The sequence below is a fragment of the Lates calcarifer genome, linkage group LG14 (genome assembly GCF_001640805.2).
Source record: "Lates calcarifer isolate ASB-BC8 linkage group LG14, TLL_Latcal_v3, whole genome shotgun sequence".
In the NCBI taxonomy this organism is placed as follows: domain Eukaryota; kingdom Metazoa; phylum Chordata; class Actinopteri; family Centropomidae; genus Lates; species Lates calcarifer.
Window position 1 is genome coordinate 4,838,712 of NC_066846.1, and position 20,374 is coordinate 4,859,085.

General features: G+C 41.6%; 1 protein-coding gene across 4 annotated transcripts in view; it reads left to right on the forward strand.

Annotated features, from left to right (window-relative positions):
* nlgn2a (neuroligin 2a) overlaps positions 1-20,374 on the forward strand; it is a 167,072-nt gene that overhangs the window by 51,441 nt on the left and 95,257 nt on the right. For all 4 annotated transcript variants that reach the window (XM_018703897.2, XM_018703900.2, XM_018703898.2 and 1 more), the window contains one exon: positions 8,982-9,895. In XM_018703897.2, coding sequence (XP_018559413.1) covers positions 9,388-9,895 — 508 coding nt within the window. In that variant the 5' untranslated portion in view covers positions 8,982-9,387. The remainder of the gene's footprint in view (positions 1-8,981; positions 9,896-20,374) is intronic.

Sequence of the window (20,374 nt, forward strand, 5' to 3'; positions counted from 1 at the left end):
ATGAAAAAATTTGACTTGTTTGGAGAGCAGTGTGTCCTTTAGCCACAAGTTCAAGTATAGTTATCAACATGCATTTAAATGCATCCACTATTAGTAATATGGATATATGCGATCTATATAATGTAAACAGGTCCTGTGGAGTACTGCTGTATGTGAAAAAAGTTGTATAAAACTTTTTTGGCTCCAGAGGGATCTGCGCAAATTTGTATATTTCTATATTGACTCTAGTGATGCCTACAAGAAAAACTCCTGAGGCTGGTATAGGCCTGCCCCATAAAAGTTGCAGTTGAGTCCCTGCATTTGTAGAAAAGACCCAGAGTCAACTCACAAAATGTCAGTCGCCTCATTGCACTTTTTTTTAGCAGCCTAACAGTACACAGAACACTGCAGGAGCAACAGTGTGGCAGGCTGTAAACTTTACAACCAAGTCTGGTCTTAAAATGACAGAACCACAAAACTAAATGTGATGGGAATAGAGATAGTAATGGAAACAAAAGGCAGAGATTTTCTGATTGTCAGATTCTATATTAAAATAAAGAATAGTCAAATTTTTGTACTGAACAGCCAAATCTGATTTGAGTGACAAAATTCTGACTTGGGCACAGCCCTAGGCTGACACCAGACCTCTGCTCGAGGCTACATTAGGAACTACTAGTAGAAAACACCCAAATCTCCAACTGAACTGATGACAGTCGAGTTGCATAGTGGGAATGCAGGCACCAGGTTGTGAAGAAAAATGCATGGGATAAAAAAAGGGGAAATCTCTGGTTCTGCTCCAGCAGTTTTTCTTTTAACAGATGCCTCTTTTCAAGCGAAATTACTTAAACTCTTTCGTTATCAGCTGCTCCACCAATAAACTTTATAAATTCATAAGTTTCTGCCTTATAAAGTCATTTTAATTACAGTTTATCTCCATGAAATCCTCAGGCTCCATCTAAAACTTATGCATAGTTACATTTCCTAGCTGCAAAGCAGAGACTCCAACTTTCAGAACATCATATGTTTTAGATTTTTATTCAGTGATGTGATTGATTTGGTTGATCACAATCCATCATCACCCTTCCATCCATATAATTATTCACTTTAGACAGAATGATATTCAGTTTGCCTAGGCTATATCTTTCAACATCAAAATGGAGACTGTAAAATGTAACTTAGAGAAAAGGATAAGTGATGTTCCGAGTAAGTATATTGTTTATACCTCTGAGGCTTTCCAATGACTTTATCTCATGTCATATCACCCCATGACCTAAAGATGTTTTTCTTCCCTTGTTCGCTGTTGTAATTTTCCTGAAGAGCTAAATGTTAGTTGATTGGCCTGCTCTTCCTCCGTCTTCTTAACATACCACCCCCTTCAGCTATATCTGTTGAACCCTGGCCTGACTTTGGTTCCTTAGTTCCCACACGGAGAGCGAAAGATGGAGGGATGAGAAATAATAAAAATAAGGGATTGACAGGAGCCTGAGCGAACACTGACCTGCCCGCCGGCTCTTTTCTATTCGGAGCCCGCTCAGAGCTGTCAGCAGGATGGCGAACATACAAACACAGACACACATACTTACATCCACCCCTATCTACTGGCATTAATGTGGCGTCTGCAGAGATGAAACTGCCCTTTTTCTGTTCAACCACTCAGCATCCACTCTGCTGTGCCCTCCTCAAAATTACTTAGCGATCAACACATCAAACCACTGTCACACAGATAAATACCCACACACTGACACTGCAGATACACAGAGAAACTCCAAACGGCATCACATTTTTGCAAAATGTATATACACAGATAAATATGTGTGTATGGGCTCACAAATGTACACAAACATGCACAGTCACAGGGACAAGTTTTAATGTCCAATTTTCCTGTCTCAGCCTTGATGTATTAATTAGCAAATGTGAAAACAAATGAGATGTGCTGGTTCAAAGACTGTCAAGCTTTGAAAGCCTTGATGTAATAATGAGCGAAATGTATTTGTGTGCGTGGGTGCATGTCTGAGTTCATGCTTGGCTGCACACTGACATGGTAAATGTGCTGTATATGTTTTCCCGTCTTTGCTCTCACCTGCATAGACTCAAGCAAGCACTTCATTTATGCAACTGCTTTGTCCTCATCTCTCTGTTCCTGACTTTCTCCCCCTGACTTCAGTCTAATTTTAAGGCAGTAACTTGTCCTTGTCCTTCCAGCAGCTTCACATGATGAATTCCAGCGATTAACTTGCACCCTCTGCCTATTATCTATCATTAAGTTGAACCCAGTGTACTGACAGACTGACTGGCAACACAACACGGAGGGAGAGGTGGCAAGCAATTACAGGGGAGGTCGTAGTGGGTGATTCTGCTGCTGTATTGGAGTAGAATTGGGTAGAATTGGTTTTAGTGGGATTTAGATTGTGCTGGGTAAGCTATGTGGCAAGAGTATGATCTCCAGGCTGATTTGACCACTGTAGGATAGGTCCTGTTGGTTCTCAGTAACAGTGAAAGTTCAAAGTGACTGCTCTCAGGTACCTTTCAGATCAGGTCTCTTTCGTGGAAAGTTTATTTTGTGTATTGGGTTTTGGAAGGTTTTCCATGACTGCTTTGGATCGGATCCAAAATCTTTGCATCATTATCACCTTTGTACTTGTTTAAAACATTTGCTAGTTTTAGTTCTGGAACAGATTCTTTTATTTAGACACCATCTAACACTTGAAGGCTATGGTGTCATTTGGCAAATAAAAAACACAGTTTTGTAAAAAAGCATGTTTCTGTTTCTCAAAGTAAGGTGTCAGAAGTCATCATTTTGTTGACAGTGTTGGAACATATGAATTTGCAAATCTTGCTGCTCTTTTTGATCAGAGCTGCTGCTAGTCTCTGGGTTTTCTCCCTGTTTGGGTCTGTTTGTGTCCACAGTGTTTTGGACTAGTTTTGGGGTCCTTTTTGGACCAAGATTCGTTTTTTCAAACATACAGTTTGGAATCGTGAAAACCTTGATGTCTGATCAGATTTGTACTCTTCTTTGCCTAGAAAAATGTCAAGAGTATCGATTTAATGGTGCCAGAACTACAATTCAAACATTTTAACTGACACCTATGCAGTATTTGTTTATCAAAGCAACAGCACAATCTTTGTATGAAAGGAAACAGCTCTCAAGCTTACCAGCGTTGTAAACGGTAAATCAGGAATAGGAAGACCTAATTATCAAATGTGCTGTAGTACAGTAGTATATCAAAACGCTCAAGCATCAAACCATGCTCCTTAAACCACTGTTTCCTGTTTGATGTATACATGAGTCAACTACACAGTCTTGTCTAATTCAAACCCACACACAGCCGTTATAAAACATAAAGGAATAATGCTTTTTTCCTCCGAGATGAGGTGCTGTTTCAATCAAACTCACTGATCACACTTGATCCACCGCAAGCAGAGACATGACCTTCACATGGAAGATTAACAGCAGGTTAATTGGAGGAAACCTCTGTCATAGCGCATAAAAGTGGCGCTGAGCACTCCTCACAGCAATTGAAGATAACAAAGTAGGCTTGCTGTTGAAAACATGAAATCATAAGCACTTTATGTAATTCTGGTCTTAATATGAGTGCAGTGAGGCAGCTCCCCCCTCATGGCAACAACATCAAAGTCTGGTGTCAGTTTTGAATCAGAGATCTGCGGAATAAAGGACAAGTAATAATTTGTGCAATAACATCTCTGGTGAGACTTCTTGTAATTAATGAGGGAGAAAATTGTTCACACATATACAAGAGAAAGACACAATAATAACACCTGCAGAGCGTAATGTAATCTAATTAACTGTGCAGTAACTTGTAAAACTTTATAATAGTTAATGTTTGCCGGGACTGTCAGCAACATGAAAAATTTTCAGGTCACAGTTTGTGGTCTTTTATTGGATTTTATTACTGCAGAGTCTCACAACATGGCAAAGTATCAACAGATCTCACAGCTCTTCCTGATCAATGCGACCGTAATGAAAAAAACGCTTGTTCTATTTTCAGCTTTTACTAGTTTTACTGTCTGGTATTCTCATCAATAGGTGATATCCCTGTAATTTGTTGGGTGACCCATTTGTTGTGACACCACCCCATAGAGGATTCTCTTTTTCCAACCTGTGTACAAATAAATCTAACCCTGCATAATTAACTTCACAGCAATGAGTACCTCTGGTACAACAAAGGCATTGTTCATTGAGTATTACATTGAGCAGTGTATTTCATGTTCCTTTAATGAAAGCAATTGTTCAACATTTTGGGAGATGCACATATTTATATTTCAGCTTTGTTGTTGAGAGTTCCATGGTAAGGAATGGGTCACTATAGCTGGATGTATAGGCTGGAAATGAGGAAACAGACTGGCTCTTGTTGAGCAGCAAGAAAAATCCACTTACCAGCATCAAAAGCTCACTAAGTAACATGTTATATTTTTTGATTTCTATAAAAGTAAATGTGTGAAAAACTGAGATTGTGGCTTTCAAGTAGCTGTAGAGCTGATGTTTGCTTTGCTGGTGCTACATAGCCAACATTAGCATTAACAGCTGTTTAACTTAACAGTCTAGAAGAAATGTTGGGAGTTAAGCATCAAACTTCATTTCTTTTCTCACTGAGAGCTGTTTCCAGTGGTAGAAAGTGACAGCAATGTTTTTTTCTTTTCTTCTACTGAAATTAGCACGCTAACCAGCTAGCCTCGGCCCAATTGGCCAGTCTTGTCACTTTCCGATTCACTGTAACATCCAGACTGCCCTTAAGAAGTAGCGCTGCTCTTCTAAGCTAAACAACATGACAGCTAAAGCTCTTGACAAGAGACTATCACCACCACCTGCTCCTGGCGAGAAAAGACCTTCAGCAGCAGAGAAAACTCACAAATAGCTGCTTTAATTGGTTTGTTGATCAGCAGAAAAATAATAGCAGTTATTTTGATAAATCTAATTATTTCATTTTTTAATATCATGTCGAAACAAAAGAAGATTTCATGTCATCTTGGAGTTGCATCAGGCATTTTTTCACTACTGTTTGATATTTGATAGACTAAATGACAAACTGATTAATCAAAAAAATAATTGGCAGATGAATTGATAATGGAAATAATAATTAGCTGAATCCCTAATTATATGGTGGACTGATTGTTGCCTACAGATATAGCAGAGTGCATCTTCTCATCTAACTCTGCAAGAAAGTGAATAAGAATTTCTCTAACAAGGCAGGGCTGCTCCTTGAAATAAATCAGCACTCAGTTTGTAGTTGAACATCCAGGTCCTTGTTTGTCATCTCTGCACAGTGTGATGAAGCAAAACTAGTCTGTTTTAACTTCCCTGTGGTGAATGCTTTGCTGCGATTTGCTGTCTTGTGAGAGAAAATATGATTTGAATTGTTTACCCACTCCTGAACTGTACAGTGCATTGTAAACATGCATCATCTTGCTGAGCTTGCAAGCTGGTGAGACATTAAGCTACCAAATTTTTTCCTTTACTTTTAAGACAGTTCTTTTAGCGTAGACGCCGGAAAACGGTGTCTGATGTTGCAGTCTTTAACAGGCCCCTGACAGATCAGTCATTCTGCTTTCTTCTCCACCTTAGTGAGAAGTATTTAGCTGTCCTTTCTCGGTTATATGCTCAGCATTCACTGTCGGCTTTCCTGGTTTTCACAGCTCTCATTTTTTTGCAGCAGAAGGCATATTGACTATACTGAGCAACGGTGACATTGTTATAGCCTAGCTGTTGCAGCCTAGTTAACAATAACATTACCATATGTTGGAATTTGTTAACAAGCAGGAGACATTTCAAATAAAGCATTTCAAATAAAGCAACAAAATTGCATCACTTACAGATTTGAGGGTTAAATGAAAGTGTTTGACAGTATGGGTCTGTCACAGTCTGCGGTCGTAGTTTGACCATGACCACTTGATAGATGAAGCCTCCCACCTTCCAGAGTCCTGAAGCATGAAGCCCAATACCTCTCTGCTTGCAGACTGTACATTGCAGAGGATAAAAATGTCTGCTAAAAGCCCAGTTTGCACCCAATTTGAATAATGTTTAGTCATGGAAAACATTTTTACCATTGTTGTGCACCTTTTTGTGCTTATCCTCAATGATACAGAGTCACACAGCCCTGTAGCCATTCAGCCTGCAGTAAACAGGCTGGTCAGGAATTGAAAATAGAATTTTTTGTCCTCCAGAGGTTTTTTGGCGGTGCACATTTAGATGAGAAATACCAAGTGAGAGAGGGTGGCAGATGAAGGAAAGGTGCAGCGAAAGATGAGGTTTATACTGATGGTCTGCCACTGAACGACCTGCGTGGTCCCCCTCCTCCTCTCTGCCTCCTGGGGCTTAGGAAAAAAACATTCTCCTGATGACATGAATCATGGATGAGTGTGCATCAGTGTGCATGTGTGTGATAGTGCTGCCTGCATGCACAAAGATACAGTATTTCGGGAGAAACCTGTTCCTTTAAATTGGTGCCTATAAGCGTGATGGTGTGTGTGCCACCTGCATTCCAAATACCACACACACACGTACACGTATATGGCTCTGTTGCCATGCTCCGCTCTCCTCCCACCAGTCTCCCCATCATTTCTCCCTCTTTGCTTCATCAATCACTTAAGCTCTCCCACTGCTCACAGCAAAGCTGGACCAATTAGGTCCTTTAATTGCGCCAATTAGCAATTAAACACTCAGATGCACCCTGAAATTCTGGAGGTCCCTCCAGGCACTCTCACGCCTGCCAGGGACTTGGATTTGTACCAGGGATTCTAGCTTGCGTGGGGCCTCTGCTGCCCTCTGCGCCTGCTCAGGCTTGAGATTTTAGGGCAAGAAGAGTCCAGCTGACCGCCTCCCTGGGCCCATGGATGCGGGTCTATTAGATGTCCACTTCTCTGAGAAGCTCCAGGGGTCAGAGAAGCGGCGCCTCATGCCGTTTGTACTCAAGGACTCTCTGAAGGGTCTGTGCTGACCAGACAGAAGCTTTTCATTAACACCAGGACCTGTTTCCTCTCCATCTACATTCTCACTTTTCATCTCATTTGTCTGTCCCCACTCTCTCTTCATCTGTGCCTCTTTATCTCCCAGTTTCCCTCTCTTATGTGTGTTGGAGGATGAAAGTTTAATGGTAGATGTTGCGGTGTGTGTGTGTGTGTGTGTGGGTGGAGGGTTCGTCCCTGTGTGCAGTGCAAAGCAGGCCAGCCTCAAGACTCTCCATGGTTTAATTAGAGCACACATCGTGCTGCCCGCTCCTCTATGAGAGGATACACATCCAGACGCACACATGGGTGCGTGGGTAGAACAACAAAGTCCACACTGAGAGGAAAAAAGGCAGGCACCAATATATTTAGGCTGAACGCACTGTACCAAGAGAAGACAATGAGCGATTACAGACGCTACAGACTCACTCGCAATTACCGCTCTCTGAAAGAACACAAATCTGTTTTCGTCGCATTTTTTTTCCTACAAGCCAGAGTATACCCTCCCCTCAAAGAGCTTGTTGTACAGAAGAAACTTTATTACATGAATGAGTCTCCTTATTTAGATGTCTTACATCAGTGTGAGTGAGACTGCTTGCCTGCTCATGGGCCTATAGACTCTGCCTATAATTATCTGCCGTCTTGCCTCAGGACACTTAACTCCCGTACTTTCAAATTCAAATGGCTTTATTGGCAGTGGGAGAAGGGGGGGGGGGCGCACAACAAAAACACAGAGGCGCTTCAGTGGGTGCAGGCGATGCAATAATACGGTTAATGATGACTTTAAATGGGACAATTATGGCATGGTGATAAAGCAAGAGAGAGCGTGAAAGAGAGGAAGAGGTAATGGTGAATTTTAAAAATCAGATAAGTCTCTTTTTTTTTTCCTCCCCTGTACAGTCTTCATTACCGCTACTGTGTCTGCATCCTGTACCATTGCATAACACCACCCAACAATGTTATGATGCTATAATCTCCTCCATGCCTCATGCATTTCTGACTCTGGGTCTGTTACATGAGGATTTGCACATTTGCGCAGTAGATTACATGAATGAGCGTACAGTGTGTGGGCATTCATTCATGTGTGGGTCAATTAAGGCTTACTGCGCGCATGTGTGTGTGTGTGTCTTTGTGCTCCGCATGTAGGCAGAAAGCGTCCCGGGCTGTTATAAGCTGCTTACAGGCGCACATTATTGACCTTTGACCTTACTGGGCAGTGAAAGGCTCGCCCTAATCTCTAGCCTCTACTCTTCATCCACACTGCCTACTGTACCGTCATCTCCAGGAGCAGCACTGAAGCCTCTTAGAAATTAATATACACACATAAATATTGAGGCATCAGTAGCAGGGTTGTTGGATGAAGACTTGTGAAGTGGCGTGACTACGTCAGCTGTGCAATATTAGCTCTGTGCGTGTAAGCTGGCAGGTTAAACACAGTTCACCAGGAGGGATTTGGTGCACATCCTCATACAGGTCAGACCAGGACAGGGTGAACAAATCCAATTTAAGGTTTTTGATGCATAATAGATAATGGGAGTCATGTAGGAATGTGCAGTCAGTGTGGAGTCTACATGAGATTTCTGCAGGTCAGATTATGATGTTAAAAAAAAAAAAAATGCAGGAAGTAAAATGGGACCACAAGGGACTGCATTTGTTTGAGTTCCTTCTCTGCATGCTGTGTTTTTCAGGCTGTGATGTAATGGTGTGAGGTGAAACGCGTTGATCACTGCATCAAATGTTCCCAGTCTATTGACTTGATTTCAGCAGCACTGTCTTTAGATTTAGTGTGTTGTTTCATCTCCACTGCTTTCATTTCAGGAAATATTTTTCACTTGGCAACAGTTGAAGGGAAAATGTTGCACTGCCTACATTTAATGGAATATGTTTCTGTTTTAGATAAGCTATAATCTCTCTTATCTCTCTCTCCCCCTTCTCCCCCCCCCCTTTCGCCTCCTTCTCTCTCTCTCTCTCTGTTTTTCTCTCTATGTATCACCCTCCATCTTTGAATCTCCTCCCTCCTCCTCCTCTGTCTCATTCTGCAGAATTCAGCGGCTGTTGAGGACATCAGTCAAATCTATCTGGATGATAGAAGACCAATAGGGATGGAACGCAACAGAGCCATGGCTGAGGAAGCGTTTCGGCTCGCCGTTGCTCGGAATCAGCACTGATCTGGTACCCAGACCTGAGGTCCAACCTCCTTCTCCAGCACCCCAAGGACCCTTCTTTTCCCCCAGCGACGGTTTTGCCCTCCATCTCACCTTCACTCAGCACTCCTGGTCTTAATCAAACCTCCAAAAAGGCTCCTTTTAGTCTTTCAGGATCTGCCTGCTTTTGTTGTTTTAATCCCTTTCTTATGCTTTACACTTCACATTGTTGTTTATAATCCATATTCTCTCATAAAAAGACAGAAGTGCTCCAAAAAGGACTCGAGGCAGGTGGCTGAACAGTATGAATCCAGTCATGTACCCCCTTCTACTTGCTTTGAATAAACAAAGTCGGCGGGGTTTGTCGTCCAGGACGCGCCCCCTTACTCTCATGACAGACTGGTGCCTAATGGGTGCGCTAGGCCTCATCCTGCTCCTCAGCCTGGCCTCGAGCCAGAAGATGGACCCTTCCAAACACCCCATAGTCACCACCAACTACGGCAAGCTCCGAGGCATCAAGAAGGACTTGAACAATGAGATCCTAGGCCCCGTGGAGCAGTACCTGGGCGTGCCATACGCCACAGCACCCATCGGCGACCGCCGCTTTCAGCCGCCCGAAGCCCCAGGATCCTGGCAGGAGATCCGCAACGCCACGCAGTTCGCCCCTGTGTGCCCTCAGAACGTACATGGAGTGCTGCCGGAGATAATGCTGCCCGTGTGGTTCACAGACAACCTGGATGTGGCGGCGGGTTACATCCAGAACCAGAGCGAGGACTGCCTCTACCTCAATGTCTACGTGCCCACAGAGGATGGTGAGTGGATACTATTAAATGAGGGGATGGTGTAGGGTGGGAGTTGAAGGATTTTTTGGGTAAGAGTGAGAACAGTAAAAGGATTATTGATTGTTAGCCGAGCCTTGCCCCCTGAGTTACTGTTGCTATACCTGTCAAGCTCACAGTACATATTGAGTTTACATTGACAGCAGGAGCAGATCTTCCAAAACTTAATAATTTTTGAAACAATGGGTCCTAGATTTCAGACAGAGGTAAAGTCTGTCACTGGTAAATTTTACATTACCTTCATGAGTTAGTTGGAAACAGTCTTTTTAATGTTTCCAGCTGACTTGTTTTAAAACCAGGAGTCTGTAAATGAAAAGCTAAAGCTACATCTCTTCAGCAAAAAGGCAGCATCCTCACCAGTTGCTAATCCATGCAGAAGACAGGAAAATAAAGAGACAACATTCTTGTATTCCAGTGCAGAGCTAGTCAGCACTAGTTTTAAAAGAATTACAATAAAAAATGTAAGACCAGGCTATTTTGATCTAATATAACCTCTAGGTTAGCTGCTTACACTTACACTGAGGCAGCAGAACTTTGGTTCATTTAATGTGGGAAATTGTCTGGAAAACTTCAGTGAATATTTTTCACTCTTTTCAAGGTTAATGCACGACTTTCAACATCATAAATATTGCATATATGCTTCTTGTAGATAGTGAATATTAGTTTTAGAACGGGGTGTGTGAACAGTATGCAAATCATTCCATGGTGGGTCAAAGAATTTTTCAATTACTCTTTCCCCGGGTTTTAGCACCAGATCCCATTCAAGGTGTTATAAAGCAAGAGAACAAAGGCCAGGACCGAAGCAGCTTCCAGGTGCTTTATGAGAAAAGGATTAGGTGACATTTGACTTTTCTCACTTTTAAAATTTTTTTTTATATATATACCTTCGAGAACCCTCTTCTCTGCTCAGATCATACTGCGGACGTTTTTGTCTGCCCGGGCACTATTAGGTGTGTGAGCAATAAAAGAGAAATATTCCCATTTTGTCGGCAGGTGTGATATGAAGAGTAGAGACTTCCATCAGCCCCCCTCTCTCTCACGCTCTCTCTCCTTGCCTTGGGTATTGTAAGATGTGTTTCACTTTTGTCTTTCTTCTATTTCTCTAATATAAGCTGCACAAAGCTGGCACCTTCCACAGAGAAAAGGCAGTTAGAATCGTTTTGACAGGTTTCACATGCAGAGAATGTGTGTTTTTTTTTGTTTTTTTTTTTTTTAAATATGCACTCGCTTTGACCCCAGAGACAACTGGATGTCTATAAAAATTAAACCAGAAAAGAGAATCTGATCATCTGTTTTGAAAACATTAATATAAGTGCATGTGTGCCTATTTGTATGTTTGTATTGATCTGTGTTTCTCTTACTGTCTATATGTGCACATTGGTGTGTATGTCAGTACAGTGATGAGGCACTGATTTCCACTTTGGACATTTCCCTCACACTAACACATTTCGATCTCCCTTTCAGCACTTCCATCACTTGACTTTTTTTTGTTTTTTTTCTTTTTTTTTAGCCCTTCACATCACAACACACTTCCTTCCGCCTCTCCACTCCCAGCACTGCAGCCTCAGTCCTCGACACCCCATCATTGCCACTTACATCTCCTCGGGCACATATAGAACACAATAGATCAGGTCTTGAGTCATTTCACACTGTCGCACAGCTTGCTTTTTTCCCTGTTTTCTGAGATGTATGACTTTGTGGAAATGCAAGTGCCACAACACAGAGACATATATATATATATATATATATATATATATATATATATATATATACATATACACACACACACACACACACAGTCCCACTGGTGCACAGGTGTGAAAGTGACATCACAGCAATACACCCAACATTGTCAGCATAATACACAATCATTGTCCTAGTGTTTATTATTATTAGATCAAAAAGATATTATCAGCATTGCAAATGCTTTTTACTTCTATAAATGTTTTGATTTATTGGAAAAAAGCAGGCAACATATGAACTTGTTTCATGCCTCATCCTTCATCATCATCGCTGGTATATTTATGGTGGTCAATTCAGGCATGACATTGCTAGCCTCAGCATTCTTCTACAGCCCCAGGGTTGTCTTTCTCTTTGCTCCACCTTTTCCTCTGCTTCGCCTCCTGCATTGATTTTTTATTTTTTTTAATTTTTTTGGAGAGGGGAAGAGAGGAATAAAGAGGAGAGCAAATGATCAGAGGACAGGGGTGTAAAGAGAGGGGAGAAAAAAAGAGAAGCAGAGAAAAGTGGAGGAGATGAGGAGAGAAAGTAAGGGGAAGTAGGGGAGAGGAGATGAAAAAAAGGAGAAGAAAATGGAGAACAGATAAGGAGAGGAGATGAGAAGAGAGAAAGAGAGAGGGGGAGGAGAGGAAAGAAGTGGAGAAGAGAGGAAACTAGGAGAGTAGAGTAGAGAGCTTTTTGCCAGGAGATCAAACAACAGCCGTCACTTGCTGTCCATTGGGACTATCAGCTCAGCTCACTGTCACACACCACAAAGTTAAATATGCTCATATAACCACACACATACACACTGATTCTCTCCCATTTTCTCTTGCCGTGCCGTTGATTCCACCTCTGTTCCTCTTACTTTTAAAACATGAACACTGCATCTCTCCGAATCTCCTGAGGCCTTTTACTTGTATCCTTTTTTTAGGGCACCCTTAAGACAGAATCCTTAAAAACCTCCTCTAATTTTAAGTGGATTAAGCCTGCAGAATTACTTCTTAATGCTGCCATCAGTGCAAATGGAAGAAAGTGGGACACTCTGACATGAATGTGTGTGTTTGTTCATAGATAAACAAATGCGCTAACATTTGGTGGTTACTCATTGCTCCTTAATTAATACTTAAGTACTTAGTAAGTTGCACGGTTAGCCATGTGTTGTCATTTTTCATTAATCCCATAGCACAGATGAATAAACATGTTTATGAATTTGTAATAATTTAGGAAGAAGCCACGAACTGAAGCAGAAGTAATCATCTTTCAGTAATAATAGAAAATTACACTTGTTACTATCTGATTAACAGCAGCTTAATCTAACATGCAAATGAGGAATTTAAGAGCTTTTAGATTTTGCGTCTTTCAGTATGTTAGTAATTTAGAGCCTGGAATGATATTTATTAGTTCTTGCTCAGACTTACAATGTTCTCAACATATCTGATGGATCAGTGTTTAAGTGCACACCAAAATAGACAAACCGTGGCACCTTAAACATGCAAGCACTCTACACATCCTGACCTATTCAAAGACTGACCTGTAAAAATGACCCCACAAGCAGCTAATTGTGACCCGTCCATAGGTTTTATCGTTAGGCAACCTTTAGTGGCCGTCAGGTGATGTAGTATACAGAGCAACAAAGTCCACGATAGGAGGTGGTGAGTTGGGGTGGACATTTCCTGTTTGAAACCATTCGCCATTGTTTCTTAAATCAATGACTGTTCCGCAAACTTAACTGCCTGTTTATTATTGCAACCATAAGGACAAAGGTCCAGTACATGCTGCAGAAGGGGTGCCAATTTCAGAGGGTGGGGCCAAATGACTTTTAACGTTGTTCAGGCTGGAGGACATGTTGCCTATTCCACCTGACAACTCTTAAAATCATTCTTACAGTTATGAAGCAGTAATAATGAAAGCTGGTCCTGGATTTTAATTTGTGCTAACTCTATTGGAATAAAGTGATGGTCATTGGAATACCACTATAATGTTAAGTGTTGACCATAAACCCAGCTTGTACACCGTGTCCCTGTAGTAGTACAGATATCAGGCCTTAGGACCCAGGGGACATGGTTTTGCCCTCTAGCAGGTTGCTGCCTCACCAAATACAGGGAGGGAGGGGCTCCGCCGGTTCCCCAGGAGATGACATCCCATAAATCATAGCGAGAGGTTTTCATCTGGCTCCTGCAGAGTCACGCTGGATCGATGGATGAGGAGAAGGGAGAAAAGGACCAGCCTCTGCTGCTGCTGCTGCTGCCTCAGGCCCACAGGCAAACCGCATACGTCTCTCAGCAGTCAGCAGCTGTTAGTGAATGAGCTGGAGTAGCTGGACTCAGCAGCCCCCAAATGGGAACTTGCTGTAAATGTTTACCTACTCACAGGATATCATATAGTCTTTGCTTTGTGCAGTTAGGCAGGGGGCGTAGGATGTGTTGGAGAAACCAGTGGGTTGATGTTAGCAGAAACAGATTAGTAAAAACAGGTTTTAGGTTTGTGAAGAGAAGGTATCTTGTAAGTAGACCCACACATACTGAAGCATCTACACTACACATCTACCGGCTGTGCAGACTCTTGTGGAAACACTTGTGCTTTAGCCTTGGTTTTGTAAGCTTGACATGACATTTCCTGAGGGGCAGTGCAGCTTTTATATTTGGCTGTATACATTTTTTATTTTTTTGCCTTCAAACCACTTCTCACCCATGCCTGTGACACTTTCTCATTGGCTAAGGGCTGTTGTTCCTCAGTTACTCTTTGCCTAACCAATCTACAGTACCAGTATTCATCTCACATATCCCCAGACAAGCTTTTGACAATCAATCAGGCATTGATCTTGACAAAACTGAGACAGACTCTGCCACTCTTTTAAGAACTTTATTGGTGGTAGGCCAGGGTTTAACCCTGATCTGCTCCTACAAAAAGCCTTTTAAGCTGCTAGTTCTACTCAATTAGTCCTGTTCTAGGGGGTTATACATCGGTTTTGCTGGAGAACCCTCTGGGATTTGAACCACTAACCTCAGCGTTGTCAGCACTGTGCTTCTTGGGCTGAGCTTCAGGGTGCAAACTGAGGGGCCTTATAAATTATTCCATCCGATACTTCATCTATCTCCATGCATCAAACTCAAACTCCCACATCTCCCCATTCTGCAATATTTCAATTTTCTGAGGAGATTCATCAAGAAGGGTTCGATACTAACACAATACAGCGCGCCGTGGCCAAGGGCTGTGCTGCACCTTCGCCATAGGGTTAGACATGAATAAATAAATAAATAAATAAAAGTGATAAAAACAAACAGATAAATAATGGAAGGAGAGAGAGAGGTGCCAGCATGCAGCAGTGGAAATATGATCTATATTGCTTCTGATGCCAGAAAAAACCTTGATTATTCTGCCCCATCTCCTTCTTTATGTCGTCTCTTTCTCCTGCCAGCCCCAGTTGACACCCTCTAAAGAACAAAAATGGGAGAAAAAAAGAACGAAGAGGGGAAAATAGATCACCATCTTTCTGCAGGCACAATACACTTCCCCCACAATGAACAATTGCTGTTACATACACTGTGGGTGCTTGTATCTCCCAGGGGACTCATGAAATATCCACTGTCTCTCTCACTCTCTCCCTTGCACACACACCCTTTATCATATACCCAAAAGTTTTCTTTGATGTGAGCGAGCTTGCCAGAGCTGAAGGAGACGAAACAGAGCCTTTAATAAAAAGACAAGGACACAGCGAGAAGCAGAAAGTCGGATTTGAAGTTAGGCATTTCTAGGTAGGTTTTCTGGAAGACAGAGTTCAGAACAGAAGGCCCCATCCAGCCTGTGGTCCAACCTTTACAAACCAAATCTGACAGTCCATCTTTGCTTTTGCGCCTCCTCTCGTGTTTCACCTCGCCCCCTCTCCCTCTCCTCTGTCTGCTCTGTGCTCTGTCCTGAGGCACAGCGGAGCAGACAGAGACCGGCCCGCTCGGACAAAGGCTTTGTCTTACTCCGGGAGGTCGTGAGGGTGACGAGAGAGTCAGATCAGCCAGGGTCGGTCACTGGCTTTGAACTTTTCCATTTATCCGTCTAGGATTCTCAACCACTTGAATCACATAATATCATTTCAAAACATGTAAGTGGAACCAGAAATAGTGTTTCTTCCAACATTGCTCCCCAGGTCTACCCTGGATTTACATTCATTAAAAATAGGGACGGGACAAGCTCCTGTACAAAATTTACAACTCTTGAATCAAACTGCTTCTAGCAATCTCTATCACAGCTTTCACAATGACTGAAAATGGTATGAGCAGGTCAGATACATCACTTGCTACAAACTGGTTAGGGCAAAACAAAACAAAATAACTTGCCCCTATGGACAATAACATGGGCTAACATGAGCAGTGTCGGCTTAGTGAATAAAGTGAAAGGACATGGCAGTTCAGTCTGATCATTAGGCTGCCTTATGCCTTCTCACAGCAGAGCAGAAATACAGGTTACAGGTTATAAATGGCAGACTGACTCTTTGCTACAGGATAATGCTCCTACAAAATACCAAACAGAATTTGTGTTGATCACATGTGCTCTAAACTGAGCTGGGTCTTTCTTGTAACCCCCAGTGATGCCTTTCATGGCTTTATTTATGTTTGGTTTTAGCTTCTTAAATCCAATTCAAGGTGGCGTTAAAATGTTTGATGAAGCATTACTTTTAGTTCTCAGATAACTATAGCTAGGCCTTTGTGAAGTCACAGTGTGTGGAGTGTTGGGTGCATATGAATGTAAATGCATGTGTGTGGTGCGTTAAGTGCTTATTTATCGCTGTGAAGGACTAACAGGTTGTGTATAAGGTAATAATTTTGTTGGCAGTATATCTAGAGCATTAAATCCTGTTTGCCAACAGCAAACAATAACCTGGAAAACAGACATTCAAATCAGGCAAATCTTTATTTATAATAGATTTTGTGAGTGAGATTAGGGAAGGAGAGTTTTATGGTGATGGGCAGGGTTAAATAGTAATGTATGACATGTAACTGACTTGATGTTAAGCCAGGATAATCAGATTACATACACCCCCTAGGAGCTGATGAAGCGTCTTGGATGAGTGGCAAAAACATCTTCAAGACTAAAACAGCAAATCCAGTCGCTTTGATGTAGTACCTCTAGATACACTCTTAGGTATTAATTTCTTGTTTGATTTTTTTCAATACATGAAAACAGGAAATATTGTGGAGTTTTATTTAAAGACAGAAAGACATGAGACATGTCTGTGAAGAAGCCAGGACGGTTCCCCAGGGAGGACAAAACTCTCTTTATGTTTGATATTTGCAAAAATCTGGCCGGTAACATCATTCCCTTCAACACAGAACTATAAAATCCAATATGAGACATGAGCTGAGAGGAGGAGGAGAGCGGGGAGCTAAGCTGGTGTAGCCTGTGGGTTTGATGGACTGTTGAAATGGAGGAAAGGTTATTAGAAATGTGTCCAGAACTACTGAGGCTAACATGTCTTACAACAGAAATCTGTACAGACAAAGAAAAGAGTTGGGGAGAACCCAGATCAGGTGTGTGAAAGGGAGTGAGTGTATGTCTGAGGGTGTGAGAAAGGGAGAGCGAGCTATTATTTTCAAATCTTGTTGGGTGTGTTTGGATTTCAGAGCAGATTATCTGTGAAATTTCCTCCAGTATGTGGGATGCAGTCCAGTTTTATAATTGGTTATGGTTTTAAAAGTTTTGAAATCTGAATCTGAATTAGAATATGACTTAATTTAAGTGTATCTCTTGTTTAACAAGCATAGTGCACTATTACCAGATTTCTGCCCACTGCTTGAAACTTGACGACACCACTGGTGATTTCGCAAATCTTTGGGGAAGGTAGGGAGTATCTGCACATTAGATTATAGCTTTCAAACTTAATTTGACTAAAACACACAACATAATTAACATGACAAAAGAAAAGATATGTAGCGTATAGTCACAAAATGGATTATATCCTGTTGATAATGATTGTTAACATTAGCATCCATGAATGGCTTCAACATTAGTTTAGACTTGGATTAACTTTGAACTTGAGTGGCATGAATTTGCTTTTTCTAGAGTCCTTCTAATGTTGGGAGCATGTTAAGTGTAATGTGTTAAAATAATATCTGCAGATATCGATAATGACTGTAATTAGGGAAATGATCTGCATATTTTACCCAGTAGCTTTAGTTATTGTCAATGCAAGCAAATGCAGCGGTTTCTTAATGTGATTACATGACTGAGACGGAGTACGCTGCCAGATTATGATATTGATCGCATTTCGAAGCCTTCAGTTAGCCTCTGAAGCAACAGCATAGTTAGTGAGAGACGCTGGAATGAAAAGAGCATGAGAACCAGGGAAGGAGGGAGGTTCAAGGAGTGCAGAATTTAGACTGAATACACAAGAAAGGGGGGGGGGGGAATGCGGGGTGGAGGGGTTGTCTTGGCAACCATCCACCGCTTCCTGTATCTTCCTGTCAAGGCGCGCATCAAAGGCCGCGTACATTTTGCCTTTCCACTAGACTCTGAATGAAGGAATTAGCAAGGGCTCAGTTCCAGCTATTTTTAGCCTGTAAGCCAGAGAGATGGATAGAAAGAAAGGGAATTTGAGGAGGGAATGTGTGTGCGTGGATGCATGTGTGGGTGGGTTTTAGTATCCGGTGGGTGTTTGGTATGATGTGTCTGCATCTGCATGCACATCGCATGATCCTAATAATCTCTGCGTTGTGTTTTTTGCACGTTTTGTTGCATTGATGTGGGCCATCAGTTTGATCAACTCTCCTGTCCTCCCCCCCTTTTTCTCTCTGTTCCTCTCATTCAGCTCATATTATCTCTCTTCTTCATGCCTTGCTACCCTTTTCATCCATCCTCTCCTTCCCTTTATATTCCCACCATTTTGCCTCTCTGCCCTCCTCCCTTCCCCGCTCTCTTCTCTCTTAAGCATATCCCCCACCTCCTGCCTGAAATTCTCACAGCTTCCCAGTCATCACCATATGCTTTGGATGAGCAATGAAGGCAGAAATAGGATTTAGCTGTAGACAGTCCATTTAAATGATCTTTTTAGCCTCAGGAGAGTGAATTGACTTTACAACAGTACTTAAATAATAAGCTCTCAGGCTTTGACTATCCATGTTCTTTTGGCTTGGGTTCTGTAGCAGTGCTCCAGCACAATCTGGGATATCATCTGATTTAACTCAGGGACTGATGAAGTACATCTAATTGGATTTGATGGAGTCTGATGTACCCTGTCCTATCAATTAAACCTTCCATTAAAAATAAGCTCCCACCCACAGGTAGGGCCGCTGGTTTAGAGTCCTGCTGAGAAATGTGCGTCTTCTGGCCTAGGCTTTTGGCCCAAAAACCCTTGGTTCCACTCATAGTGATTTACCACCCCACTCTGCAGCTCCCATCACTTCTATGGAACTTTTTAGCATCTTTTAGCTCACTGTTTTGGTTTTCTGGCTCAAACACCTTAAAAGTTTTGGTTCACTCTCACAGCTCTCATTAGTGATATTTTTAAATATCGCTGGCAGCTGTCAATGCTGTTTATAATTTGTTTCTGCTGCCCCCAAGTGGCCAAAAAATAAGTACATGCTGTTTGAATTAACAGATTCTTATCGCAGGTTTGTGTTGTGGTAAAACACAAAGTAAGTCATTGAAAAGTCGTGAAAGTCGGAGACACTTTGGTTACTTAAGAATTTTGAAATCCCCAAACACAAACACCAACTACTTGTCACTGTCATGTTGAAAATAACAAGCATTCACATTTGTTGACAACTTTTTCACTTCATACCAGAAACAAATGATTACTATGATTACTTCACAAATGTGACAAAATGCTCCACAGTCTTTGCTATAGTTTGCATACGTATATTATAAAGTAACTGAATTTGCCTTCAGATATTAAAAAAAAAGTATTATTTAAGTACTATTTTATTGCTAAAACATTTTCATGAGTGGATATTTACTTATATATTAATTTTTTATTGTGATGATTTATTTGGACAGCGTCATTTCTAACCTTTCTATTAGTATATTGGTTTTGTTGATACAGTTGTACAGTTGTGCTGACGTGGTGCTTTTCCACAACTTCAACTACCTAACAGGATTCAGGTCTGTTATGTAGAGTAGACCAGGACTGGACAGTCATAAACTGCCATCAGTTCTCAGTGTATTTGCCTTTTATAATTAATCCCCAGTTTATTGATACTGTTCACATTCTGAACTGCTGAGTCGGCAGCATGGTCAGCTATCCCGGTACCATGTTGTTGATGAGACCAACAGCATTTGAAAATTACCAAGCAATGCTGTGAAATAGAGATAAGCTCAAGTATAGAAACAGCATACTGCAGTGCTGTGAGAATTTATTGAATTGTAACATTGAACCAAGTGAAACTGATATAAGACATTCTTATTTTACTATTTAATAGGAATCCTTTTTGCTCCTTTATAGTGAATATAAACTATTTTCACTTTAATGGAAGAACCACCTGCAGAAAGAAGAAAATGATGTAATACTGCTTGTTTAATACGGATTACAGTGCAGACTGGACCTTTAACAGGATCCTATCTACCTGTGTTTGCTGTGTCCATGGAAATTGGAAACAGATTGTGTTCTCAGACTGCAAGTGTTCTTGTTATTAGAGTAACCTTGAGAAAAGAAGATACAGGAAGATCAAAGAGCTCGGCAACCTGTGAGGCACAGAGCAAAAAGCAGAATTCAGCTGTCTGGGGATTAATAATGGCTCTGGT